The sequence below is a fragment of the Podarcis cretensis genome (genome assembly GCF_951804945.1).
Source record: "Podarcis cretensis genome assembly, chromosome: 5".
NCBI lineage: Eukaryota > Metazoa > Chordata > Lepidosauria > Squamata > Lacertidae > Podarcis > Podarcis cretensis.
Genome location: NC_137174.1, coordinates 21,410,140 through 21,437,703, shown reverse-complemented (window position 1 = coordinate 21,437,703; position 27,564 = coordinate 21,410,140). Strand labels below are relative to the sequence as shown.

General features: G+C 45.4%; 1 protein-coding gene across 5 annotated transcripts; it reads right to left on the bottom strand.

Moving 5' to 3' along the window:
- Nucleotides 1-8: 8 nt before the first annotated feature.
- Nucleotides 9-26,907, bottom strand: PRXL2A (peroxiredoxin like 2A). Of its 5 annotated transcripts, none has more exons than XM_079975758.1 (6): nt 26,762-26,907; nt 7,926-8,105; nt 6,649-6,743; nt 4,892-5,032; nt 1,107-1,271; nt 9-418 (listed from the first exon to the last, which is right to left on the bottom strand). In XM_079975758.1, the coding sequence occupies exons 2-6, from the start codon at nt 8,101-8,103 to the stop codon at nt 311-313; spliced, it is 687 nt and encodes a 228-aa protein (XP_079831884.1). In that variant the 5' UTR covers nt 8,104-8,105; nt 26,762-26,907; the 3' UTR covers nt 9-310. The 5 variants fall into 5 exon arrangements, with proteins under 5 accessions (XP_079831884.1, XP_079831883.1, XP_079831880.1 ...); XM_079975757.1 differs by lacking the exon at nt 26,762-26,907 and adding an exon at nt 12,845-12,999; XM_079975754.1 differs by lacking the exon at nt 26,762-26,907 and adding an exon at nt 12,595-12,652.
- Nucleotides 26,908-27,564: the final 657 nt, after the last annotated feature.

The following is a 27,564-nucleotide window of genomic DNA, read 5'->3' as shown; positions in this document are numbered from 1 at the left end:
TCCCGTAATTGTTTCAAATGTAGTTTTTATTAGCTTTCCGTCATCATTCCTGCATTCAGATATCCAGATACACCTAGCAGTTGTGTTCCACCTGGAAACTGTCTTGGCTAGATCTTTGGATTTCAGACCAAGCCCGTCATTAATCCAGTAAGAGAAACACAGAAGGAATATCTGGAGCCAACAGTAGTACTAAACTGCTGCTATAATGGAACATTGTGTTTGCTCTCTAGGAACAAGTTAGAGAGATAGTTAAGAGTTTGCACCCAGACTTTGTAGCTTTTTTGTAAGTAAGAAAGGGCCATCTATATCTCTAGTTATGCTCTGAAGGTTGTGGTTGGATCTTCTCAACAGCTTCAAGGACAGCATCAAGGCTCACTTTGTCTCCAAATTCCTTCTCACGATGCTCCAGGAGAATGCCCTAAAATAAAAGGGAAAATGTGGATCAGATGCGCACTTCCTTTGTACAAAACTATGTTTGAGGCTCTTAAACTTCTGCAACTCCTCTAAGTTCCCTATTTCTGTGCACGTGAAGTAGCGCTGGATTTGGGCAGCACAGGCACTTCCCCCACACAGGTGCAAAATTGAGAAAATCCCTAATTGAGAAGATCCATTTCTGGAACAGGACCAGGGTGGTGGTGGTGTCCTGCCCCCCTTCCCCAATAAATCCTGGCAACACCCATGCCTCATTTACCACATCCCTTACTTTGGGATTTCCTTAAAAAAAAAAGAAATGCAATACCACACCTGATCCCCCCGGTTAGGATTTCAGTATTTTGCATTTCGTTACCTTTGTAAGACTAACTTTTTCGCTCCCTGGCCTTTTGGGAACGGAGTCAGCTGCAAGAATCAAGGCCTGGGCTTTCAGCAAGATGAATACCTCTTTGCATCCTTCCCAGATCAGGAAACCAAAATAGTGGGGCCCTCATCTGTGAAGGATGCTGAATGTTCAATGGAGTTCTGCCTCAATGCAGGAGACCAGACAAGAGAGAGCAGTGGTCTCCAAGACCCTTCTAGAGGTTGAAAACTGCAGAACATGGAACTACAGGATGCATGGAAACAGCTTTGCACCCGCTCATTTACACACACACACACACACACACAGGTACCTGCTTCCCAGGACCAATAACGAAAACTCCTCCCAGGACAAAGCCTTCTCCTTCCAAGTTCCCAGTATAGCCATGCTTCCAAGCGTTGAAGAAATGCCTCCAGACGCTGCAGCGAAACATTCCCAAAAAGGTCATCTTTCTTTTCTTAGGCCCATAGAAACGTCTCTGTAGAAAGGGATTAGAAACACTGAGTCAAAACAGAGAGAGAGTGTGTTCTTCCTAGAGTAACACAACGCTTCCTGATCTGGAGCAAAACAAAAGGTAAACAAGGTTCAGACTACCACCGCTAGGACTTTGTGTACAATCTCATTCTGCAGGAGTGCAGGGAAAGTAGGCTGCTTGCATGCTATATACATTTAAAGCACATCACTCCCTACAAAGAATCCTGGGAGCTGTAGTTTAAGGGTGCTGGGGATTGTACCTCTGAGGGGTAAACTACAGTTCCCAGCATTCTTTGGGGGCAAGGTACTTTATATGCATGGTGTGTGCATAGCCACAGAGTGTGGTAAAAAGGTAAAGGTAAAGGACCCCTGACAGTTAAGTCCAGTCGTGAACAACTGGGGTTGCGGCGCTCATCTCACTTTACTGGCAAAGGAAGCCGACTTTTGTCTGCAGACAGTTTTTCCAGGTCATGTGGCCAGCATGACTAAGCCGCTTCTGGTGAAACCAGAGCAGGGCACGGAAACGCTGTTTACCTTCTCGCCGGAGCGGTACTTATTTATCTACTTGCACTTTGACGTGCTTTCAAACTGCTAGATAGGCAGGAGCTGGGACCAAGCAACGGGAGCTCACGCTGTCGCGGGGATTCGAACTGCCAACCTTCCGACCGGCAAGCCCAAGGCTCAGTGGTTTACACTTCTAGCCCTTATAGCTACAAATATATGCTTGAAATGCTTTAGCTGAGATTCCTGTGGTGGAGAGGGTTGGACTAGATGACCCTTGGGCCCCTTCCAACTCTGTAATTCTTTGAAAGTACTTAGGTGATGGCTGCTGCAACTTCAGGAGCTGGAAGAGACATAAGGTCTCTAATGGCTGTGGGGAGCAGGACTGGCCCAAGACATTTTGGCACCTGAGGCAAGCCACAAAATGGTGCCTCCCTACCACCATGGGAGAATGGGTGAGCAGATATCTACGTCAGTAACAAGATGGGAATAAAGCTGTACATCAGGGACAAGGGTGAGAGGAGACCAGCAGCGCCTCCTACTGGCCAAGAGGCCATTGTAGAGGCAGTATTGGGGTGAGGCTGTCAAGGAAGTGGCAAATCCATCCTCCGAGGAGCTGCCACTGCAAAAGCAGCAGGCAATGCATTCCTTGGAGGCAGGATCAGCTCCCTCTGTGGATCCTGCTGCCTGAAGCGATCATCTCACCTTGTCTCATGGGTGGGCCAGCCCTGGGGCGAGGGCTTTGAATTATTTAGAGAAGTTGCTGGAACCAGGTTCTCTTGGTTGAGTAGAATTTGGGTTTCCTAGCTGCGGAATTGTAATGTTTTTATTTTTTTTTTATTTTTTTTTTTATAATTTTTATTAACTGGCCAATCACATCAAATTAAATCACATCATATAAATTCCGAATTACAAAGCCAAATTTTTAAACTTTGTTGGGGGAACCCATACTTCAAGATCCAAAGGGGGATTCAGATCATCTTATTACTGCGTTAATGTCCAAATCAGTCCCAATCAGTCCAAACAAAGTTCATAATTCTATCCAGTCTTATCTTGGTGTTGCCACATCATATCTTGTTCGTATAATTTCTCTTTTTCCTTTACGATCTCTTCTGTTAGTCTCCTTAAGCCGATAGCAAGTGTAATAATCCTGTGTGGATTTCCCGTTCCTCCACTAAGTCCAGATGGTTTCCATATATCTCCTTCGTAGATAACATCACTTTTTCCATCGTAAATTTTGGCATTTGTCGCTCTTAAGTCCCACCGAGGAGTTGATTCACGATGTGTAAACAACTCTATTTCTCTCTTTCTCCTCCCAGACCCAAGAGCTCCCACAATGCCTCACAAAATGGCGAACGGCATTTTTTCCTGACTGCGTCACTCCAAAACTCTTAGCTTTCCAGCTTCATCTTGAAACATTGCTTTGGATCAAAAGTTTATCTCCACACAGCCTTAAATCCACAGCTTAAGTCCTTAATTTCTGACTCATTAGGGGAGGGGGAATCTTGTTAAGTCACATAAAAAGGTAGAGTCAGGTTTTTCCCCCTCTCCCCCCTCAGTCATTACCGTATCTTGACGTTCTTCTCGTATTTTATTGTTGTCTTGTTATCAGAGATCTCTTCTGTCAGCAGTATTTACTCCCCTTTTTCCTTGATGTATGTGCAATTAATCACGTCCAAATTTGTTCCTTTTAAAGATCATTGCAACCAGCGGCGCGAATCGGGGACGGCGTCGAGGAGTGCCGAAAATCCCACAGGAGGGCTTTGTGCCTAGTGCCCCCACCCCCACAAATTCGGGGGTGGTATAGGGCACAGCAGGCAAGGGCCGTCCCCCCCATAATCCTGGGGGGGGGGTTAAGGAGGCTAATTACCCCCATCATAGCCTCCAAATTACCTCGTGTGGGTCGGAGAGATGTTATTGTCAGCCATCTTCCGATGCGCCACCTAGTGGCCCCGGAATTGTAATGTTTTTAGCACCCCCTCCTAAGTAAAGAGTTGCCCCCCCTCTCTACCTTTTCATTCATTTCTTTCTCGCCTGCCTCCCCCCTTCCCCTCTCATCTGCATCCCGATCCATATGCTGTTTGCAGCGCAGCCTCACCATTAAAAAAAGGATCTGCTTTTATTCTGCCCTGAACATTTTCAAAAGAGCTCACTTCCCCCTTGGTTTACCATTAGTAAACATAGTGAAATGTTATCACAGTATTTGTTCTTACTGGTGAACCACACACAACTGATTTGTTACCAACTTTCTTTTTATTTTTGGCACCTGCTAAAAGATGGGGTGCCTAATAAGACACACAGCCCAATTATGTGGGGAATAAATAGATGTCCTAATCTTTCCATTTATCTATGCATGCTAATGGGGAAATCATGCAAAGACAGGCCAGTGCTTCAGAGCTAACCTGTTTTCTGCCTATGTATATTTATGATATATAAATAGAAAAGCAAAAGCCAGTTAGCCTCTTAAGTAGCAGCTTTGCTAAGATAATCTTCACGCCACCGACTTCCCTCCAGACCCCCTAGTTGCAAGAGAAGAAGCATAGCCACATCTCTTATCACAGTGGCTCTGCTGGAGGGATCTGTGTGCTCTGAAATTTTAGTAAGTGGGATCATGGACCAACATGAGCAGCTTTCATTTCTGAAGGTGGTCAAAAACCTATGAGGGAGTGTATTCTCACTGTGTGTCCCTGCAAAGAAGAAAGCAAGAGAAGCATGCCTTTGTAGTCTCATTGGGGAGCCATCACCCAAGCTATAGGCATTTTTTTAAAAAAAGCCCAAATCACAATGCAATGCAAATGGCATTCCGAATGCAAATTTGCATTACAAAAAGCCTTGTTTCACATTTGTAAATGATCACACCTTCAGCCAAGAAGCACAGGAGGGGCTCAATTGTGGAGTTTTCCCACACATATCTTTGAGCCACCTGTGAACCTTTTGCCAATAAAGGACCCGTACAAGCTTTTTGGCCAGTGCAAACTTAACGCCTACTTCACAAACCAGTTTAAGCAGGAATAGCCTTAAGCCTCGCACTCGAAAACACATTTAGACAGAGTGGCTCAAAACTTCTAACATAATCTATGAGCCAGATGAACAACCCAAGTACAAGTCACCGATTGCATCTACCTGTGCATCCAGAAATATTTCCCCCTTGAAATATGGCTGAAATTGCTCCACCTCGGTCCCAATGTTCTCCTTCACAACAGCATACAGGGGAATGCCCAGATGGTCAAGCTGGGGCTTCAGAGAGGACAGCTGAGCAGCTTCCTTATGAATGAGAGAAGAGATAAGTTATGTGGTTGCAGCCTACAAGCCATCCCTATGTAGCGACAACCCCTTGCACTGCTCTTAACAAACATGCCCTGAAATGAAGCCTGTGGGAATGTATGTTAAGATGGCATCACATTGGCAGGGGATTTTAGAAGTGCTAATGCTCTGTGGCCTATCTAAGGAATAGGCAGAGCCTGCTGCATGGTGGCATTGCAACTGTGGACCTCCTAGCGGAACGCCACTGGATTCTTTCTTTTCCATCTTTAGACAGCTAGAACACTTTCAACTGTGCTTAGCTACCGCTTTTCACATTTTAATTCCATCATTTGTTGCAGATTTTAGGACTGTCGCCTTCTTTCAATTTCTTGTGGTTTTGCAATTTAGTTGGCTGGACACAGTCCGGGTATGCAACCTAAAAATATTTAAAATAAGTAACAGTGCAATCCTAACCATGTATTGGTGAATTCAATGGGGCTTCTTCCTAGGGTTAGGATTGCAGGATTAATTAAAAGAACATTTTAATTAATACCTTGTTTTAAATTGTTGCCTCTCTCTGTGTGTGTGTATATGCTTTATTATTGTAATCATCTTAAGGTAAAGGTAAAGGTACCCCTGCCCGTACGGGCCTGTCTTGACAGACTCTGGGGTTGTGCGCCCATCTCACTTAAGAGGCCAGGGGCCAGCGCTGTCCGGAGACACTTCCGGGTCACGTGGCCAGCGTGACATCGCTGCTCTGGCGAGCCAGAGCCGCACACGGAAACGCCGTTTACCTTCCCGCTGGTAAGCGGTCCCTATTTATCTACTTGCACCCGGAGGTGCTTTCGAACTGCTAGGTTGGCAGGCGCTGGGACCGAGCAGCGGGAGCGCACCCCGCCGCAGGGATTCGAACCGCCGACCTTTCGATCGGCAAGCCCTAGGCGCTGAGGCTTTAACCCACAGCGCCACCTGCGTCCCTCCAATGTAATCATCTTATTATTGTAATAATCTAATTAACATAACTTTGAGGAAAATCAGGCTTTCCTTGTGTAAATCTAAAGCCAAGCAAAACGCAAAGGTCAAAGCACATGTTGTAACCTAAGGAAACCTAAGCTCAAAATTAATGGTAAGTTTAGCCATTGAAGGATCTCTCCACCGCATCTCCACACTGCCAGGCGTCCAACACAGAACAATAGGAGGAAGGTAAACATAGGAAGAGGACTTGAGTATGAAAGAGAAAACGCAAACAGCGCTGGACCTGTAAGGTTCCTACCGCAGCTCATCTGGATGGAAGATTTGGGAAAGGAGATTGACCCAATTTTTTTAAAAAAAATCAAGAAGCAAATATGATAACTCAGTTGGTATAGCATGAGACTCTTAATCGCCGTGTTGTGAGTTCAAGTCCCACTTGGGCAAGAGATTCCTGCTTTGCAGGGGGTTGGACTAGATTTCCCTCGTGGTCCCTTCCAGCTCTATGATTCTGTGAAACTCTTTAACATAGTACCAAAAAATTGGCAACCTGGAAAACATACTAGACCCTTATCTCTGTAACCATGCAGCCCACAAGCGTCTTGAAATAGCAAGGTTAAACCCCATCATTTGCTCTTTAGAAAGAAACCACAAGGAAAACACGCTACCTCTCTGCACAAAAATCATCCAGGCCGCCGCACTGCCATGATGACAGCACCATGCTTCCTCCAAAGTTCCTCTGCTTTGAATGCTCTTGGCTCTGCTGAGGGACAAACAATAGCACATGTCATTATGGTCCTTGTTGCCTCTTGTTCACTTTGGCAGCCGTGTAAGATGGACTATCTTCTCAGCTTTTTTCGATATTATTTATGAGGTTTTTGGAGACCACTTGAATTTCAAGTGTTACGCTGAATGATATAATCGAAGCCACCATGCCACGGGCTCACAAACTGTGCGTGGCAAGTACAGCCTCACTGAGTTGGGCTGGGGCCTTTCAGTGAACACATTTTCTTTCAGAAACAGGGGAGCAAGTGGGGTCTGTAACCAAGTGTTGCAGAGTGAAGCGCTTCTGTTCAAGATTCCAGATATACTATCCCATACTCCTGACACTCATTTCCGCAAGACAGTCAGCATCCTGTGTGCACTGATCGTATTCGGCCCTCCCTGGGTTGTTTCTGCAGTTCCCAGAGGGCTCCCCCCTCAAAAAAAATATTTTTTGTACCTCTGCAAACAAGCCCATTGATTATGTCCCACTTGTGAACATGTGGTGCCATTTTAACCATATAAGCCAGTGGTTTCGAACCAGTGTGCCGTGGCACCCTGGGGTGCCTTGAATGATGGTCAGGGGTGCTGCAGGCAACACTGCTCTCGGTCCCTCTTTCCTTCCCTCCCTCCTCTGATGCCCTCTCGGGTCTGCCTCCCAAAGGCTAGCGCAGCTATTTATTGCAGCAGCCCTGGCTATAAGCTCCGTAGGGAAATGTTGTCCAGGGACGGCAGCAGCAGCTGCCCAGAGGATTCCCAAGGAGAGGGGAGAGGAGAGGGGGCTAAGGGAACACTCCACAAGGGAGGGTGTTCGAAAATGGGTGAGAGGCTGCCAGCTCTGCAGGCACGGGGTGACACAACTGGGCTCCTGAGCCTTACAGGGGTGCCACAGAAAGAATGTAGTTGGTGAAGGAAGCCATAGACTCAGAAAGGTTGAAAACCTCTGATATAAGCAGTTCAGTGCCTGCTGGAAACAAGAGGGAATTGTGGTAAACTCTATGCCACATATTAGAAGGCTGCAGATCCGAATCCACAAAGGCAGAAATGCCGCTCATGGGTCTTTTTCCCATGCCTGGAAATCAAGGTTCTTTCCCGCAACAGGCTTTCCAAAGTATTAACCGACTGCTTTTTCAGAACACTGGGTTCTCAGCCCACAGAGGACCCTACCACACATAAGCCTTACCTCCTCCCAGAGTCTTCAAATCTGCCGACCCGAGAAAATCCAAGGAAGCCTTTTCTGCTTTAGTCAGAAACAAATCTGTATTGGCAAGGATTATCCCTGTCACAGCAGCCCCAATGGCTCCGAGGCCAATGGTCCACATCGCCATGGAGAAATAGCCCAGGTCAAGCTCTGAACACATGTCTGAAAAACAAAACAAAGAAAAAGGTATCCATTACTCCACTAGCTGACAAGGTTTCAAGCCAAAACAATCCTACAAAACCAATTTCACCTAGAGAACTGATGGGATTACTTTGTTTACAAGGTACTGGCTTGATGTTCAAAGAGTTCCCAACTTGGACCATTATGAATTCTCCATGAAACCATCACTGAGAGACACGGAACTGGGAGACACAGAATTGAACGACGCGTTGGCGGGAGAAGGTTGGGGGTGGTGGTCTGGTTTGTCCATCGATTAGCCAAGAACCCCCAAGTGTAAGTTGCAGACTGCTTTTTCTACTGAAACATGCGAGTCAGCAAGGAATTTTGCTTTTCAGTAGGCCATGGTTGCCACTTTCAAAGAGTAAAATTCTAATCTTTACTTGCTCCAAGGATACTTCAAAGGGTGTGGGCAATGTCCGCTGGAATCTTGGAAGGGAGGCAGAAGAAGATATCCACTAACTGATGGCGTGCCTTACATAGCTCATGCTCGCCACTGTCTGTGATAAGCTAGCTTTTGCAACCTGTCATGCTATTGGCACTTAATTTGGACTGCCTGGACATCAACTTAAGTGCCCCCCCTTTTTAAAAAACCAAATATAAGGGCATACATTCACCCCTGCATTCTGGATTTTTAGATTCCATACCATTTAAGTGGATCTCCTTTAGCTATATAACTCCTTGTGAGGGTTGTGCTCTAAAAGGGAGCAGATAAATGCATTCCCTTTTCCAGGGTTTTTGCAGGGTTTCTCCAAGAAGAGGGATTCTTAAGGGGCTCAGAAGGAGCAGCTGGGGGAAATGGAAGATTCTCAGTTATAGAATCAGAGAACTGGAAGAGACCCTGAGGATCATCTAGTCCAACACACAGCTGTCCCATATGGGAATCAAACCTGCAACCCTGGCATTATAAGCACCACACTCTAACCAACTGAGCTATCTATTTCCCCGGCAACATTTTATTTTCTTATTTAAAATATTTCTGGGTTGCTTTGCTCATGGCACAATCGAAGGCACATTTAAAACAAAAAACAAAAAAACCGCACAGGATCTACAGGCTTTTTCTTTGTTTTACAAAAAATTATATACCACTTGATTGTAACAAAACCTCTAAAGCAGTTTACAAGACTTTTTAAAAATTATCAATCAAAACAGTTTTTAACAGCAAATACTGTAGTGAAAACATTTCAAAAACAAGTAAAACCAGAGGTAATCTAAAAAGAGATTAAAATATGTCAACATCTATATATCTGGGATAGGCTTGCCTAAACAAAAATGTTTTATTTGCTTAGTTCACACAAGCGCATTGCATCATGGAAGAGCGAACCATGTGCATAATAAAAAGGCTAGCTGCACACTGATCTTTCCTCAGTCACAGTGATATCATTAGTGCCATCTTGGGAAAACATTTGTGCAATAAATACTGATTCATTGCTCACACATTGCATACAACCAGGAACGTGCCAATCTACGTTCCCTCTAACCTAGAACACAGTTTCAAAGAGACAGAACTGAGTCAGAATCTCCCCCACATCCGACCTTGGAGGCTGCGGAGATCTTATTTGTACAATATTCCAAACAAGCCATCGCAGCATATGGCAAAAGGCATGTTTTGAAGCAGGGATTCTACTTGGACTTAGCCACTGTGAACTCCGAATCTGTTAGCTCTGCCGGCATATGGCTGGAGATGCTACGATTTTGGTTAAAAAATGAAAAGGGGCAAGGCGGTAGGGCTCATTCATAAGTTGGAATGGCAGATGGAAAGGAGAGACCACTGCCATATATTTTTAAGGGGACATTTGATATACGATATAAGCAAATCCATTCCCATCATATAGGACTGCAGCACTCTGGAACAGAACAAGAGCGATGGGATGTGCCAATTCTAGTGTTTTAATTTGTGTGGCATGGACCTGAAGGAAAGAACTGTAAGAAAAGCAAAAAATAAAAAAATAAAAAATACCAAGTTGACCACATTGGTTTCCAGGGCGATCAAACAATATTTATCAATATTTATTTTATTTCATAAAATGTACACACCACTCGATTGTAAAGGGGGGGGGACACCCTTGAAGCAGTTTAGGTTTAGAAAGAAGATAAAACAATAAAATTATCACCAAAAAAATTATCACCATTATTTAAAACATTCAGAAGGTTAGAACCGCAATGGAATAGACTAAAGCAAATTAAAACTCATACAATAACACAGTGATTGGGACATTGGTGGACATCAAGGCAGGTCAAGACATGAAACATGGGTCAGCAACTGACAACCTCTGAATCAAAACAGGCCATTTAAGACTTTCCAGTTGGCCCCTTACTAACTGAACCAGAGATGGAGATAGAAGAAAAAGTGGTACTTTGCTGGCAAGCCACCTGTGGGGGGGGGGGGAATGATGGTGGTAGAAAAGAGGTTTGTCCCACGACCCACCAATTCCCTCTGTACCTGCACCTCTGCCCCACCAGGATGGGGGGGACTGAGAGCAGATAATGGGGTTTCTGTGGGATTCAACATATTTAAAGAGCATTGTCTTGGATTATACAAATCACTGTTCAATCCCAGAGTTTTCTCTGAAGACTTTAATCCTAGCAACCAGAACAGATATTCCTGACAGCATTTCAAGTTAACCGGTTGTTTTTTTGTTTTCTTCCCTAAATAAATAAATAAATCACAGTTATCTATTCATCCCACATCAGTGAGTATCAGCGGTGGCGATGGGGTGAGAGGGTAGGAGACCAATACCCAGATGTCATATATCTGCATATTTACTACTGTTCTGACAGTAGCATTGATTCTAACTTAACGGCTATTATTAAACACCACCAGCCAATGCTGTGGACAAAGGAGGAGGATTTAAGTGGCTTAACCGCTGTAAAATCTGTAGCTCGGATTGGCGCTTGGAAAACATTTTGCAATGTAGGATTTAAGAGCTTGTGCCTGGAGCCAGTTCCTGGAAACCTGTTAAAAGGATGTTGAGAAGCAGAGCTGAGACAGACCTCAGCCAGGTGGCTATGAAGAAAAACCCCTAGCCAAGGAGTAGATGGCAGTGCCCTCCTGCTGTTGTGGAGTACAACTCCTGCAAATCCCAACCAGCATGACCAATGGTTAGGGACAGTGTTCGAAACTCCCACTGTTCTGGGCGCATTTTGTGGCAGGGAATTTCATTAGCACGGGCAGTTTCTGAGCTCTGGGCGAGGTACTGCGCCTAAGATTTCAGATTGAAACTGCAGTGTGGAAGGAAAGGAGGGTCTTTTTCTGCCTCTCCGCTTCTAGCTGCTCTCTGAAGACTGGAGAAGAGACCCTGTTAAGAATATTAGGGGGGCGGGCAGAGAAAGGACCAGACCATGTGAAAAATGAGCATAACATTTTAGCTGCGGTTTGTTCATTTTCAGCTTTGTATTCTTCTTATAAAAAAGGGGGCCTAGATATTCCGTTGTTGTGCCCATAACCTAGGTTTAAGTTGCCATTTAGCTCCTAGCTTTCCTATCTGTTTCTAACACTAGTTAAGGATGATGGGAGTTGTAATCCAACAACAACTATGTCAGCTGATGCAGAGTTTAGTCAGAGCAGTCAGTTGAATAAACCGTCTGACCCTGTATAATATGGCAGCCACACAGTAAATCTGTGATTGGGTGGCACACACTGTAAATAAGATAGCATTATTATTATTTAAAAATCTGTCTTTCCCCTCATGTTCCCAAATTTTAGTGCAATTGCATTCACGTTTGCTTCAAGTGGCGTCTGCTTTTAAACCTGTCCCACTTTTAAGGGCCAAACTAGACAAGATAGCAGAAGTCCTGTAATTGCATCTCCCACTTTAAAACTTTTAAAAAGCAAATGCAACAATGGAAATGCCCTGATTCAGAGTCTGCTTGAAGATGCTGCCTTGGGGTATGGGGATTAAGCCTTCTCACCTCCAATGCCATTTCTCTTATCCAACCCCCGCCCCTCAAGCTTCTGGGGCATAGCATGCAGATAGTCATAGAACCTCAAACATGAATATAGGGTTAGGGACCTTCCGATCTGAATTGCTACATCAACATAAAGCAGCTTTTGTGATCGCCCTATTCCCTTGATTTTAATCCATTTTAGCTGCTTCACAATTGTATTTTTACAGGGTGAAAGATGGGTAGGAAATCACAGAATTGTAGATTTGGAAGGCTCATCTAGTCTTAACCCCCCTGCAATGTAGGGATCTTTCTGCCCGGCGTGGGGCTCGAACCCACGACCCTCAGGTTAAAAGTCTCACGCTCTCCCAACTGCGTTTGTTTCTTTGTAAAAACTTCTCGCGAATAAGGCGTGAGCGAAGTAAACAAAAGACCACGAGCAGCTCAAACAACCACACAAACCATAAACGTATAATCCAAGTGCCCTCAGGACGCTGCTGAACTACAACTCCCAGCACCACTGGCCCCTGCAATATATACCATCATATTGTGTTTTTTATCATGTTGGTGCCATTTGGGCTCCTCATACCACAGATACACAATTTTTCATCCTGCGTGGCCACCACATTCATTACAGCATGACTGAAACCAATGCCCTACTAAGCCTGGAACAGCACACACACACAACGGGTGGATGTGAGAGGTTTGAAACACAACAGAACCATCTACTCCTCCTTGCAGAGAATGCACAAAGCATGAAGCAACGCAGATCTGAATGCAGATATTATATCTGTTTGGACTCTGAAAATGTGCAAGGGTTAAGAAATGAACGCACTTACCAGTGCCCGCAACAGTTAGCAAGCCGGCAGGTACGCACAGACTTGACACCCGGGCGAAAGGAAGCCAAGAGCCATCTGGGTTGGCAGAAGGGCAGATACGATGTGAAAAGGCTCCTACGGGCGAGATGCTTTTGACTCACCCTTCTCAGTTAGTGTGGGCAGGACCAGGCGCGCTGCCAGCATGAGAAACCTTGGCGTCAGCCTGAGCACATCACTCCAGAAGCCATTACACAAGACAGATCATGTCGAAATCTAGGGCTGGCTCATGACAAAGTATTGTGCCAGGGATACGATTCCTTGCAAGTTGTTTGGAAGAAGTGGTCCCGATCGTGTGATCCTGGTGTGGCAAAGAAAAATGCCACACAAATTACAATAAGCCCACAGAAATTACTTGGCAGTGGAAACCGCTACTAGCCTGGCCTGACCGCGTGCAGTTCTTTTAGACGTTTGTGGCTTGAAAGGAGAATTAAGGCGGCGCTTTTGCCTCATTGCCCAGAACTGATTCTTAGGCAACCTAAGAACAAACCCTATTTACTGATTTGTAGATTTTGTTCGGCAAATTGGGGTGAGTGAGCTCAAGCCAGCTAAAGGTGCAGGGTCATCCCAAGCCTTGTGAAAAATTTAAGTACAAAATCTAACACAGTCATACTAATAAAAGCAATGAAATGGATCCAAGAGAGGGCTTATCCATGCCTCTGTTTGGCCCGCCACTTTCCCCGAAGAAAACCCAATCTTTAGCTCTGAATTGGAACAAACGGCAATTGGATTTTCCAGAGGGGAAGCGGTGGGGCAAAACTGCTTGAACCCATGCTTAGAAAGCATAGGACATGCGGAAAACCACTCAGCTTTCTAGGCCCAGGACAAGCAGAAGAGTAGATGAGCCCAGAGTATTGAGATCATAGAACTGCAGAGTTGGAAGGGACCACAAGGATCATCTAGTCCAACCCCCTGTAATGAAGGGATCTTTTACCCAACATGGGGCTCAAACCCATGAGCCTGAGTTTAAGAATCTCATGTTCTACCAGCTGAGACAACTCCCAGGAACCAGTCAGCCAACAAATCCTTAAATGTCAGTTGAATTACCTAAAAATTAGTATACAAACACTTTGAGAGGGAAGAGAAGTGAATTTCCCTCGGAAAGGTACCTGAGTCGTTACATCCGGTGCCAAAAAGTCCCTTTTCTCCTCTCCCACACCAGTTACCAGTGTACTGTAAAAACAGTTCACAGATACGACATAAGAGAACTTGTGCCTGTTGCAGGAGATGCTGGTAGAAGTTGGCAACTCTTATTGCTGAATTTCAGCAAGGTACTTCTTATTTTGCTCATCGTAATGCCCATCTGTCAAGGTGCTTCCCAGCCGAAGGAATGCATACAGCAGATAGTTAAGTATTTATTGTCAAAAAATAACACTCATGGTTTGCTTCTACAGCTCTGGGTAGCTGCACGCAGCAATCTAGTGGCTAGGCAGCTATTCCCAGCTCTGCGCTTTATGGAGCAGTTGCAGCAACAAGGGACCACTCCCCTTCCACCAGTTGAGGCACCTTCCCCCGGTAGCTAGAGACTATGCCTATGTGTGGAAACTGCCTCTGCCCCTCTCTTTTCATTCCCTTCTTGGTTCTGGAGACAGTTGTGCAGGAGAGGTTTGGTAAGCACCTGACCCTTCACTTGCCTGACCTGCCTCTTAGTCCCCTTCTTCCAACCCACCCTCCAGCTCTGAATCTTCCCCTGCTTCTTCTTCTTCTTTTAAAAAAGAACAAACTTTATTCAAAACATCGAAGTAATACATTAAAAGGCATTAAAAGAGAGAGCTTGGAAAATATGTACAGGATAGCAAGGAAGGAGTTGGGATGCTAATCTGGAAAAGGATTTCTTTGAAGTCTATTTTTGGTATTTTTCAAGCAGCATTTGCAAACATCTTACACCACAGGATGGAGTAAGACTCCTGAACAGCTTGTTTTGTTGCATAAACTTTAATGCTACAGGTTCTCATCCTAAATCTTTGCCCTGAAACCAATTCTCCTTGGCAGTCTGGCTCTTTTGTTCCGAAACCTGACGTAAAGAGAAAAACTGAGAGTCCGAAGCACTTCCATCAACATTCTGCATTTGTACAGGATTTGTAGCTGAATAATTCCCCGTTGCAGAGCAGGGAGTATAAGTGCTTGATGCCATGAAGAAGTTCCCAGCTGGTGGTGGAGGCTGCGTCACCATCTCCGCACCGTAATATGGAACTGGGCAGTTGCTCGCCTGGGAAGTCTCACAAAGCCCAGTTCCACAAAAAGCAGCTTCCTGGTAATAAGCAGTTCAATTCCAGGGAGCTCTGCTATTGCGGGGCACACTCTCCTGGTTGCGTGTTGTTGAGAGGTGGATCTTCCCCTGCTTCTGATTCTTGCCTCTTGGCTGATGGAGGTCCCCACCACTGCCCCCTCTCCCGAGTCAGACTCCAGCCAACCTTTCCTCTCGGTGCACACACATCAGAGACCTGTCAGTCCCTGACACAACTGTAGTGGGGGGTAAAGATCTATGCCATAGCACTCAGTGCGTATCCGAAGAGGACTAAAAAGCCTTATGAAGCTACTTGCTTCCCTCTGTTTTCAAATACTTCACACAACTCCCACCATCACGGACCCATTGGCCGTACGGGCTGGACCTGATAGGAGCAACAGTGCAGTCCACACTTTTCCCGTCCCTGCCTGCTCATCGGGTATTCTGCATTTCAGCATTTCTGAAATACTGAGATCAACCTTGTGCAACGACACCCACTGAAGAGATACCAGGTCAGTATCGCCACCTTGGAAATGTTTACGCTGGCTGACAAAAGCATTTTGTCCATATCTGATCAATCACTATCTCAAATCAGCTTGCTTACTGAGCACGCTTCCTTCTACCTTCTCTCCTGTGAGCTGAGAGTTCTGAAATATATTGTGGTATAGCCGTCTTAAGAGCCACACTCGATGGGAGAGTCTCTCCCCTCCTACCCTGGCGCCCATTTAAAAAAAACAAAAATGCAGACTTGGAAGATTAATCAGAAGAAGAAGAGCTGAGGTGGGCTGCTTACCCTTCCCTCCCACCTTTCGTAAGCTGCGCTTCTCCCTGTGTGGGGAAATGCAGGATTCCCAAATCCTTTCCTTCAAGGGAAAGGGAAACAGCTATGGGGAGTGATTTGTAGCAGGAAGCTGCCTACCTTATAGTGTCAGACCGCTGACCTATCTTATTAAGTATTGTTATGAATCTGCAAGTGCAAGACACCCTAGACTCAAGTAGTGTTAGAATTTACGGTATATCTCCCAGCCCTACTCACAAGGAAACCTGCTTGGCTAGTTCAACAATGGAATCCTCCTTTAGATTTTTTTAAACCTGGGGATTAGAAGGGACTTGGGCATTGTGAAAACTAACATCCCCCCCCCAACACACACACCAAAGAGAGAGAGAGATAGAGAGAGAAAACCTCACCATAATATGAATCACAAACTAACGTGGAGGACTGAATTTAAGGTTGGGAAGGATGTGCAAGATAACAAAAGCATTCTGGGAAATGATTTATAATGAGTTGGGGAAAAAAATGTTTAAAATAATGTTTGTGAAAAAACCAGAAGCTTTTTTACTAGGTGTTTTAGGTGCAGAGATACCAAAGGAGCAGAAATGACTATTCATGTACGTGACGACAGCAGCGTGGATACTACTGGTCCAGAGATGGAAAGAAGATAAAGTCCCAACCAGAGATGAATGACTGATGAGGATGAATGGATTACGCCGAAATGGCGAAAATGACCGGGAAAATCAGAAACCAGGAAAAGAAGAGCTTTAGTGAGGAGTGGGAGAAATTTACAAATTACCTAAGGTAAAGGTAAAGGGACCCCTGACCGTTGGGTCCAGTCGCGGACGACTCTGGGGTTGCGGCGCTCATCTCGCTTTACTGGCCGAGGGAGCCGGCGTCCAGCTTCCGGGTCATGTGGCCAGCATGACTAAGCCGCTTCTGGCAAACCAGAGCAGCGCACGGAAACGCCGTTTACCTTCCTGCCGGAGCGGTGCCTATTTATCTACTTGCACTTTGACATGCTTTTGAACTGCTACGTGGGCAGGAGCAGGGACTGAGCAACGGGAGCTCACCCCGTCACGAGGATTCGAGCCTCCGACCTGATTGGCAAGTCCTAGGCTCTGTGGTTTAACCCACAGCGCCACCCGCGTCCCTCCAATTCCTATAGTTTGTCCATTTATTCAAAATCTTTTGACATTTGTTTTCCCATGTATCTTCCGTCATTACCTGTTCAACTATGTCAGATTGTATATCGTATTTTTCGCTCTATAAGACGCACCATACCACAAGACGCACCTAGTTTTTGGAGGAGGAAAACAAGAACAAAAATATTCTGACTCTCAAAAGCCAGAACAGCAAGAGGGATCGCTGCGCAAGTGAAAGCAGCAATCCCTCTTGCTGTTCTGGCTTCTGGGATAGCTGCGCAGCCTGCATTCGCTCCATAAGATGCACACACATTTCCCCTTACTTTTTAGGAGGGAAAAAGTGAGTCTTATAGAGCAAAAAATACGGTAACTAAGGTTGGGATGAAAGATCCCATGTGTATTAAAGAATGTTAATCCTCTGCAATCCGCATGTGTGAGGTGTTAATGAACCTAGGTATCCTAAATTTTATCTCAGACACTCCCTTTAATCCTAGGCAGGCAGCTGTAAAAGCTATTTCTTCAGAGGTAATAATAACCTGGGTGTGGATTGGAGCATCAAAGAACAATGTGTAAAAACGCAGATGAGTGGGGCTCCTCTTTCTGTGTTACAAAAGACCACGACTTGGATTAGCATGGGTAGAAAAAGAGGGGTTTTACCATTTCTGGGGAAAGGCAAGCCGTAAAACAAGGATGATGCTACCTTTGGAAGAACCTGGTGCCGCTGCTGCTGCTGCTGCTACTACTACTACTACTACTACTACTACCAACAACAACAACAATAGTATTTATACCCTTCCCTATCTAGACACACACATACAGTGGTACCTTGGTTCTCGAACGTAGTCCGTTCCAGAAGTCCGTTTGACTTCCGAAATGTTCAAAACCCAAGGCACGGCTTTCCAGTTGGTGCTGACGCCCCGGAAACAATAGCCGACAGCCGCATCAGACGCTCGGCTTCCAAAAAACGTTCGAAAACCGGAACACTTACTTCCTGATTTTTGGTGTTTGGGAGCTGAAATGTTCAAGTACCAAAGCATTTGAGAACCAAGATTCCTCCCTCTGTGTGTGTGTGTGTGTGTGTGTGTGTGTGTATGCATACACACACACATATATAAGCATCACTTCCCAAGTTTATAAATATATATATATAAAACACACCACTTGAGCTACACAAACACAACCTAAGCTACACAAACACACACACACAATATATCATAAAGATGCCCCGGTCTCCACTGTGTCCCATTCCCGAAAGGAAACACAGACCCTGGGTGAGTGCATGAGTCTAGCACACTACTTGGTGGAGATTGGGGGAGCATAGTATTACCTACTATGTTGACCAGCAGTAGTTCTCTAGGATTTCAGGCAGAAACCAAACCTGGGACCTTTTGCACTCAAAGCAGATATTCTACCACTGAGCAACAACCCTTCCCTTTAAGAAAAAAGAGAGAGAGAGAAAGTATAGCGGAGGACGGATGTTAAGTAGCCCCTCCCTGTCATCACTCCCAGCTGGGAAAAACTAACCTTCTCCTTAAGCTATTTCCCCATGAAATGCTCAGATCCAGCAAATGCTGCCCCACACAACTTAACTGAATGTGTAGTGCAGCTCTCCACTGTGGGATGTGGCAAGTGATCGTGACAGGTTTTGCTGAGATAAAGAACAGAGGCAAAAATAGAATGCTCTCGCCTCAGCTGCAACTTGCTTTCCTCACTCGAAGTTCCTGCAGGGTCTGTGTCTCCAGAAAATGTGATCCGGCAAAAAGAAACCGTAGCAGGTTTAACCTGTCTAAGCAAGGTCCTTAAATTTCAAGGATGAACACAGCATTTAAAGCAACTGCTTTAGCTGTGGCATAGGGGTGGGAATTTTATCGGGAACATCTTTTTAACACTGTCGCACAACACAAATTTTCCTGCTGAAGTTCTCCGTTCTAAACAATTACCAGAACCCTGTTGCCTCTGGCAGTGTTTATGTCAGCACGTGGGGGGCGGGGGGAATACGTGCATGGGCACAGGCACAGAATAATATAGGCAAACCCGCCCCGCAATTCTGAAATCTGTACGGTGGTTACATGGTGAAGGAATTCAGGAAACAGCCAATGGCCCATCTTAGTCCAGTATCCTGTTCTTGCAGTCGTCAACAAGATACCTGTGGGAACTTCCAATGCCCACATTTTCTAGGTGTGCAATGCTGATCTAGAGTTGATTAATGGTAGTATCAACTGAGTTGAAAGCCAGGGATATTGCAGTAATTACGCAATCCCTTTATAGTGCATGAAAATGTGGTCACCACTCATTTGCATGCATTGAATACCTAGGTTTCTGTTTCTGTACTCAACTCAGATAGCATCTGTTTGGTTATTAAAAACAACTGTGTCCCAGTTTTAGGGATGTTTGGACTGCCATCACAAGTGAGGAGGGCCTATCTTAAAAGCCCTATCGGACGCAGGTGGTGCTGTGGTCTAAACCACTGAGCCTAGGGCTTGCTGATCGGAAGGTTGACGGTTCGAATCCCCGCAACGGGGTCAGCTGCTCGGTCCCAGCTCCTGCCAACCTAGCAGTTCGAAAGCATGCCAAAGTGCAAGTAGATAAATAGGCATCGCTCCAGCGGGAAGATAAATGGTGTTTCCGTGTGCTGCTCTGGTTTTGCCAGAAGCCGCTTAGTCATGCTGGCCACATGACCCGGAAAAACTGTCTGAGGACAAACGTTGGCTCCCTCGGCCAGTAAAGTGAGATGAGCGCAGCAACCCCAGTGTTGTTCGCGACTGAACTTAACGGTCAGGGGTCCTTTACCTTTACATGGCTAGAGATGTAAAATGTCCATAAATTTGGAAGCTGGGGGTGTGGTAGGGTGGGGTAGGGTGGGGTGGCTTCCCCTCCCCCAGGGTTTCCAGGAGAGGAAAATAAAAATATATGCAATACTTTCTTATCAAACCTAAACTTATTTCACTGTTTTTACAACATATAAGGCATCATTATTAACATACAGAATGATACTATGTTGCATTTTTATGAAATTTGACAGAGCAATTCCATGCATGTTTACTCACAAGCAAGACGTACTTGGTTTAGTGGACTTTGCTCCCAGATAAATGCATGCAGTTTCAAAAGTATTCATGCCTTAGTTCTGTTCAGGCAAAATTGTGAATATACCCAATGCTAGAGAAAGATCCTCAAACTGCTGCACTCCATGCTACCAAAGGGCATGCTATCTTGTTTCTTCCTGTTTCTCAGATGGCAAAATGTAAGAGGTGAAAAGGAAAGCACCATCAACCAGAGGAAGGCAGAAGCAGCAATTCACAAGTGACAATTCACAAGCATGCTTCTCCCACGACAATGGTAGAACGCCAGATGTAGAAATGCATCTTGCATTTGGGTGTCCACACTATTCATGAGTCCTATAGAGTTTTATATGAAAGACAATCTGCATACTACACAATCTGGGTGTGTAAAACCCTGTACTAAAAAGGATTTAACTCATTCTAACAAAGCAAGTATTTCATATGCGATCCCCCTTCTCCCGTTTCCCCCAAAGTTTCCAAACGAAACATGGGATGGAAGAAGGCACCACCAGGCACAAGTCAGCAAGATGATGTCAGAAGAGGCCAAAACCTTTTGACAAAGGTATTCATTAAACACTCCTAAGTGAAATAGCCATAGGATAAGAGGAGTAGTCTTGTGGATCAGGAAATGGTTAAGAAACAGGAAAGGGAGACTAGGAATTAATGCCTCATTCTCCCATTAGAGGTGTGCAGAAAGTGGAGAACTTTGAGGATCAGTATTTGGACTTTTTAACTTGTGTATGAGTTACTTAGTTTTAGGGATGAACAGTGGGGTAGCCAAGTTTGCTTAGGATGTTATATTGTTGAAATATATTTGGAGTCGAGAGTGGATTTCATGCTCTTTATTCAGCTCATAGTGGTGAGGAGGAATGGAAGTTCCCCCAAAGTATCTGTTTTATATACATTATTTACACAATGGGCTCCACGTGATTGGCTAATTCCGGAATTCTCCTGTAGGCCAATCAGGTTGTGGATTCACTTCTATCTGGAGCTGGATTGGGTGGCTCCTGCAGACCTGATGGTGTTTCCTGCTTGGCAGGGGGTTGGACTCGATGGCCCTTGTGGTCTCTTCCAACTCTATGATTCTATGATTCTATGACCAATCATACTGCTGCATTGTTCTAGGACCAATCATACTGCTGCATTCTGAATCCTATTGTTCTAGGACCAATCAGACTGCTGCATTTTGGATCCTATTGTTCTAGGACCAATCAGACTGCTGCATTTTGGATCCTATTGTTCTAGGACCAATCAGACTGCTGTATTTTGGATCCTATTCAACTCAGTACATAACAATTGTTAAAACAAAAAGGGTTTCCAAGAGCTCCAAAACGTTCTGTCCAATCTGGGTGAGTGGGCAGTAAAAATGGCAGATGGAATTCAATGTAAACATCAAGACGGGGGGGGGGGGGGAGAATCACCAAGGGCCCCTCAGTATCACCCACACTCTTTTGCTAAACCACTCCCCAAAGTTGCTGGAAGAGTGTGATGTGGTAATCTCTGAACTCCTTGGGAGACAAACCGCTTTCACAGATTGCTTTCTTGGAGCTTATGGTGGCCCCAACCAGTCACTAACCAGATCTGCACCTCTTTTGCTTCCACAGTGGTACATTGGTGGGGTGTATGGGATGTCAGAAGGGGGTATTACCTCTGGTGAGGGACACGTCACGCTCCTTCTGCAGTAGTTTGTCTACCTTGGTCCACATCCTACATCCAATTCTCACCTGTGGCCCCTAGAAGTTGTCCACATGTAACAGTGGCCGCACCCTGGGAATGGCTTCGACTGGCTGGCAAAATGAGGGGAGGGTGGTCGGTGGGTCTCAAAGCCTCAGTGAGTCAGGGACTTCCTCTGCATGCAGGCGGATTGAATGGATGAGACCAATAGCAGGTCCAACGGTCAAGAAGATGCTTTCTGCACATGCAGTAGAGTAGGGAAGTGAGGGGCAGATGGGACTTGTCCACCTGGGAAGGTAGCCTATCTAGGAGAAGGAAAACTCTGATCCTAAACCTCCACACCCTTGTGGGACATCTTTGGGAGAAGAAAAGACTAAGGAGTAAACCCTACATCAAGCATGTCCAAAGTCCATTTCGGGGGCCTAATCTGGCGCGCTGGTTGGTTTAATCCAGCCCCTGTGGCAGTTTATTTCCTGGGGTATTAAAAAAACAACCCTCAACAACTTCAATCCTAAAAAAAGCTCAACAACTCTTTGGTCGGCCCTTTGATTGGCCCCCACGGCCCTTCACTTCATCAAATCTGGCCCTCTTTGAAAAAAGTTTGTACACTACTGCCCTACATATAGTGGTACCTCAGATTATAGATGCTTCAGGTTACAGACTTCGCTAACCGAGAAAAAGAACCTTGGGTTAAGAACTTTGCTTCAGGATGAGAACAGAAATTGTGCGGCGGCGGCATGGCCCCATTAGCTAAAGTGGTGCTTCAGGTTAAGAACAGTTTCAGGTTAAGAACGGACCTCCAGAACGAATTAAGTTCTTAACCTGAGGTACCACTGTAAATCTGGAGTGGAGTCCCTAAAACAGTTGGATAGCGCTTCATACGCCTCCTTCTGGCAACTCCTGCAGCCAAGCTGGTGCCAAACGTATTCCTCTGCTTTCCTTTGGACCACATCTGTGAGGCCAAGAGGGGGGTCTTGTCATCTGGGCAGCCTAGGAACTCCATACACGCTGCCTAGGCTTGCGCCCAGGGAGGTCGGTTCCATGTTCCTAATGCAGCGGTTTGACTTCACCCCCGGAGGTGCACTCTATTGACTCTTCAGACAAGACAGATGCCAACATGTGTAGAAGGGTGGGTGTTCCCAGACCATTCACTGCACCCAGCAGATGTGGATTACTCAGTAAGAGAGAATGCAGATGTAAGCTCTTTCACTCCTTTTGCCTTTGATCAGCCTTGCCCAGAACAATTAAGCGGCTCTTTTAATCATTAATATCTCATTTCTCTTGGATGAGTCAATCCCGATCGCTATACATTCAAAGGCCACTCCATTCAGCTCAGAGTCTGTTGCCCCCACACTCCCTGCAGCAATGTCTATGAACTGCAAAGCCAGGAGCAGATCGGGCAAACCCCTGACGATCAAAGGGCAAATCCAAAGGCACTTTTGTGCACATTCACCATTTGGCAGCAAAACAATCCACTTCGGGAGCCCCACCAATGCAGTGGCATTTAAATGTTATATTTATAGCTTATAAAGTGAAGCCCTGCCTGGTTTGCAAATCAACCTGGAGCTATAAGGAGGGGCAGAGCATACAGAAGGCCTCAGGTTTCTAATTAGAGGAACCAAGGCAGCTGGACTGGGAAAGGCTTTTACCTGGGGTCTTGAAGAGCAGGTGCCAGGCAGCATCACTGAATACAGTGGACACTCGGGTTGTGAATGTGATCTGTGTGGGAGGCACGTTCGCAACCCGCAGCACGTCTGCGCATGCACAGGTAGTGATTCGGCACTTCTGCGCATGCGCAAAGCGCTATTTAGCACTTCTGCGCAAGCACTGAAACCCGGAAGTAACCCATTCTGGTACTTCCGGGTTCAGCGCGGTGCGCAACCCAAGAACACACAACCTGAAGCGTCTGTAGCCCGAGGTATGACTGTATATGAATCTGTAATGTGATTCAGTATAAGGCCGGGGGGGGGGGGGGAATTTGATCTGGCCTGTGGCCTGGATGCTCATCTCCTCTGCCTCACAAACCATGGACCATGTTTAACAGGTGGGCAGGACCATGGGAGAGACCTCTAGTGCTTAATAATAATAATAATAATAATAATAATAATAATAATATACCATCCTTCATCCGAAGATCACAGGGCGGTTTACAGCATAACGCTACCAAATGAAAGCACAAAATACCTATCATAATAAGAACAAAAACAAAAAAACAATAACCCCCTCCCACAAACCTCACTAGTGAAGTACTGTGAACCCCATTTTTCAAAAACCAAGCCATGGACCCCCTACTTTTGAAAATTTGCCATGTTAAATCAGGATGGCAGACCACAACTTTCAAAACTGCACTTGTGGGATGTTCCCCCCACTCATTTGACTTCCTGAGCAATGCCAAGCACTTACAGCTGGCTTATATAATAAGAATAATATAAAATAATGTGTATCTGAAGAATAATAATAATAATGTGTATCTGAAGAAGTGTGCATGCACACGAAAGCTCATACCTAGAACTAACTTAGTTGGTCTTTAAGGTGCTACTGGAAGGAATTTTTTTCTTTTATTTTGTTTTGACTATGGCAGACCAACACGGCTACCTACCTGTAACAAGAATAATATAATAATTTATTATTTGTACCCCGCCCATCTGGCTGGGTTTCCCCAGCCACTCTGGGCAGCTTCCAACAAAGATTAAAAATACATTAAAATGTCACACATTAAAAACATATATATATGTGTGTGTGTGTGTGTGCGCGCCCCCAATCCTGTGGATTTGGTTCAGAGGAAAAATATTACACAAATAGCAAACCAGTTTTCAGAAGCTTTCAGCTATGCCGGCAGGTCTTAATCCCAGGTAAATGGATGGAGCCCAAAGATGCTGTTCTCGATGTACAAGATACAAAGTTAATACTCACTTAAAAGTGAGGATTATTTCAAAACAAAGCACAAGTGTTTGATTAATGTAAAGGGTTATTTCTAAATACGGCATCTGTTACGCAATGAGTTTGCACGGCCTCCCCACAGGATTCAGGTCACAAAAGATTTACTTGATTCCCAGCTCTGTTCTCCTTATGTTCAAAGCGAAATACACACCAACTCAAGCAAACATGTGTTTAAAACTAGGGAGACAAGAGTGAATCAACACAGCTATCTAATCATTCCAGCTGCAATATCTGGCTTTTAAATAGGGCTGCCAACCTTTCGATCCACCACTGTAACAGTTTTAATGTGCAGGCATCAGCGTGCTAATGTTTATCTTTGAAGTGGGGGGAAGACACCTGACAATTTATGCACATCAAACTGCTTTGAAAGACAGGAGAGTAAGCCAGGCTAGGTATTTTCTGGTCAGCTGGCAACCTTCTTAAAATAGGCTGCTTCTTTGTTGAACCTCACAAATCAAAGGTTGAAATGGTGCCTGAAATCCAAGCCACAAGTCCGATAAAATGGAATATTTGGATAAACTCTACTTATCTCCTCATAAGGAACGTATTTATTTACATTCATTGAGGAATATTCAAATGACAAATAAAACTGCAAAAGAAACAAACAAACAAAACAACCCTAAACTATTTATACATTCTAGGCTATCCAGTGCAGAAATTACCTATAACAGTATACAGCTTCTCCTCAGACTTTACAGACAGTAATAATCTTTCAGAATATGTTTTCTTTACAAAAAATTTGAAAGCCATGACCTTCATTTTCTCAAGAGTCAATACCACTGCAAGAAAGCAAGATTTCACCTAAACATTTGGAGAAGCTTCTTTAGGTTCAGAAGTGGGACAGAGTTCATCAGGGTGCTTTGCTGGAGATCTTTAAGTGATGGCTGGATGGTCATGTTTTAGGGGAAGCTTTTAGTTGCAAGATTCCCAGACTGGCAAGGATCAGAGGGTCTATCTGCCCCCTTCCAGCTCTATAAAGTCTGTTGATTCTAGTACAACTTCCTAGAGCCAATGTGGTAAATACTGCTCCTCTTACTTTGCAGTTAGAAATATAGAATCACAAAGTTGGAAGGCACCCAATGGTCATCTAGTCCAACCCCCTGCAATGCAAGAATTTCAACATGCAGTCCCCCATCCAATTTAAAACCATACTGGACCCTGCTTAGCTTTGCAAATATTCTAGCAGCTTTACTGCTGCACCATAAGCAAAGTGTCATTTTTCTAGGACCCTACCTTTTTATTTTTATGGTTGTAAGTTGCTTTTAATATGCTTTACTGCTGTAACCCACCCTGGGTTAAGGATGAAGATTCATCAATCATTCAATAATAATTTCAGCAGAACTTCCAAATTGGGGCACTTAACTTGGGGAGGGGGCAACAAGATTATATCTAACTAGATTAACATATTGTTACACTGAAACGAGATGGGGGGCGGAGGCAATTATAAATGCTTTTTAAAAAGAAAAGAAAAAGTTGTGCCTTTAAAAGAGGCGATCCTTTCTTGGTAAATTTCCTGCATCCTCTCCCCTACTCTGGAGCACTCCCAGCGGCTTCAATCAGCCAGATGGGAGAAAACCCTCCACCTACAAGCCACTCGGCTTCCAGGCAGCCCTGGCTAGGCTTTTCCAAGGGACACCGCAGAGTGGATCCCACCCGACATGGAATATTATTTCTTCTCTGGCTGCGCTTTTTCTAGCGACAACCAAGCGTAGATTTCCCCCTTTCTTTTGGCTGCAGGGAATATTGTTCTTATTCCCGCCCTGCCTGCGTTTTTTTCAAGGGTCAACCGAGAGTGGATTTCCCTCTTTTTATTTTTTTTGGCTGCTGGAAATATTGTTATTATGTCCTGCCTGCCTAGTTTTTTTTTTTCAAGGGTCAACGGAGAGCCGATTTCCCCCTTTTCCTTACTTTTTTGGCTGCTGGGAATATTGTTATTATTCGCTGCCTGCCTGCGTTTTTTTCAAGGGACAACCGAGCGTGGATTTCCCTTGATCTGCAGCAGGGAATATTGCTGTTTTATTCCCTCCCACGGCCGGGCTATTGCAGGGACCGAGGGATACTCACACCACAGCAGCTCCTGCAGAGAGATGCTCCTGCGGGCTCGGCGCCTCCCCGGCTGCAACTGCTGCCGCTGATCAGGCGCCTCCCCCGTTACCTGCAAGCGACGCCAAGGTCTTTGCTGTGTTGCAACCTTCCAGCCTGGGAGCGAGCGAGCGGGCGGGCGGGGGGGGGCGCCTCAACGCGCTCCCAGGCTGACTAATCAATCCCCCGCACGCTGATTGATGGCAGGGGATAGAGGCGAGCTGGCTGCAGGCTTCCCCGCTCTGCTTATGCTGCGGGCAGCGTCGCCTAAGGCGAGAGCATGCCATTATCAGCTGCTGCTGGCCGGGCCATGGGCGCCTGTGAGGTTGCGGAGACACCTTCCTTGGAGGTTTTAAAGCAGTGGTTGGATCACAATATGTCAGGAATGCTTTAGCTGAGATTCTGTGTCCAGGGCTGCTGTCTACCAGCTCCATCTGGTACGCAGGCTGATGTCGCCCATCATTCAGTTTGTACAAACTTGACACACACAAACACACTCACACACTACATACGCTTCATAGAAAATCAACCATACATCGGATCTGCACCCTTCCACTTTTATTTTACTCCATGAAGGAAGGACTACAAAATGGGGAAGGTTTGATACAGGGCAGCCATAATCTCTTGAGCATACCAGCACATACACAGGAGGTCCTCCCCAGTTGCTATGCTAACCCTGATGGTCCTAAACAGAAGACCATCAAGGTCACAAATAACTTGCATATAGGACTGGATTCAAGACGGACTGGAACAAAGGACAATGATCAGCTCTTCCCTTTGGGGGC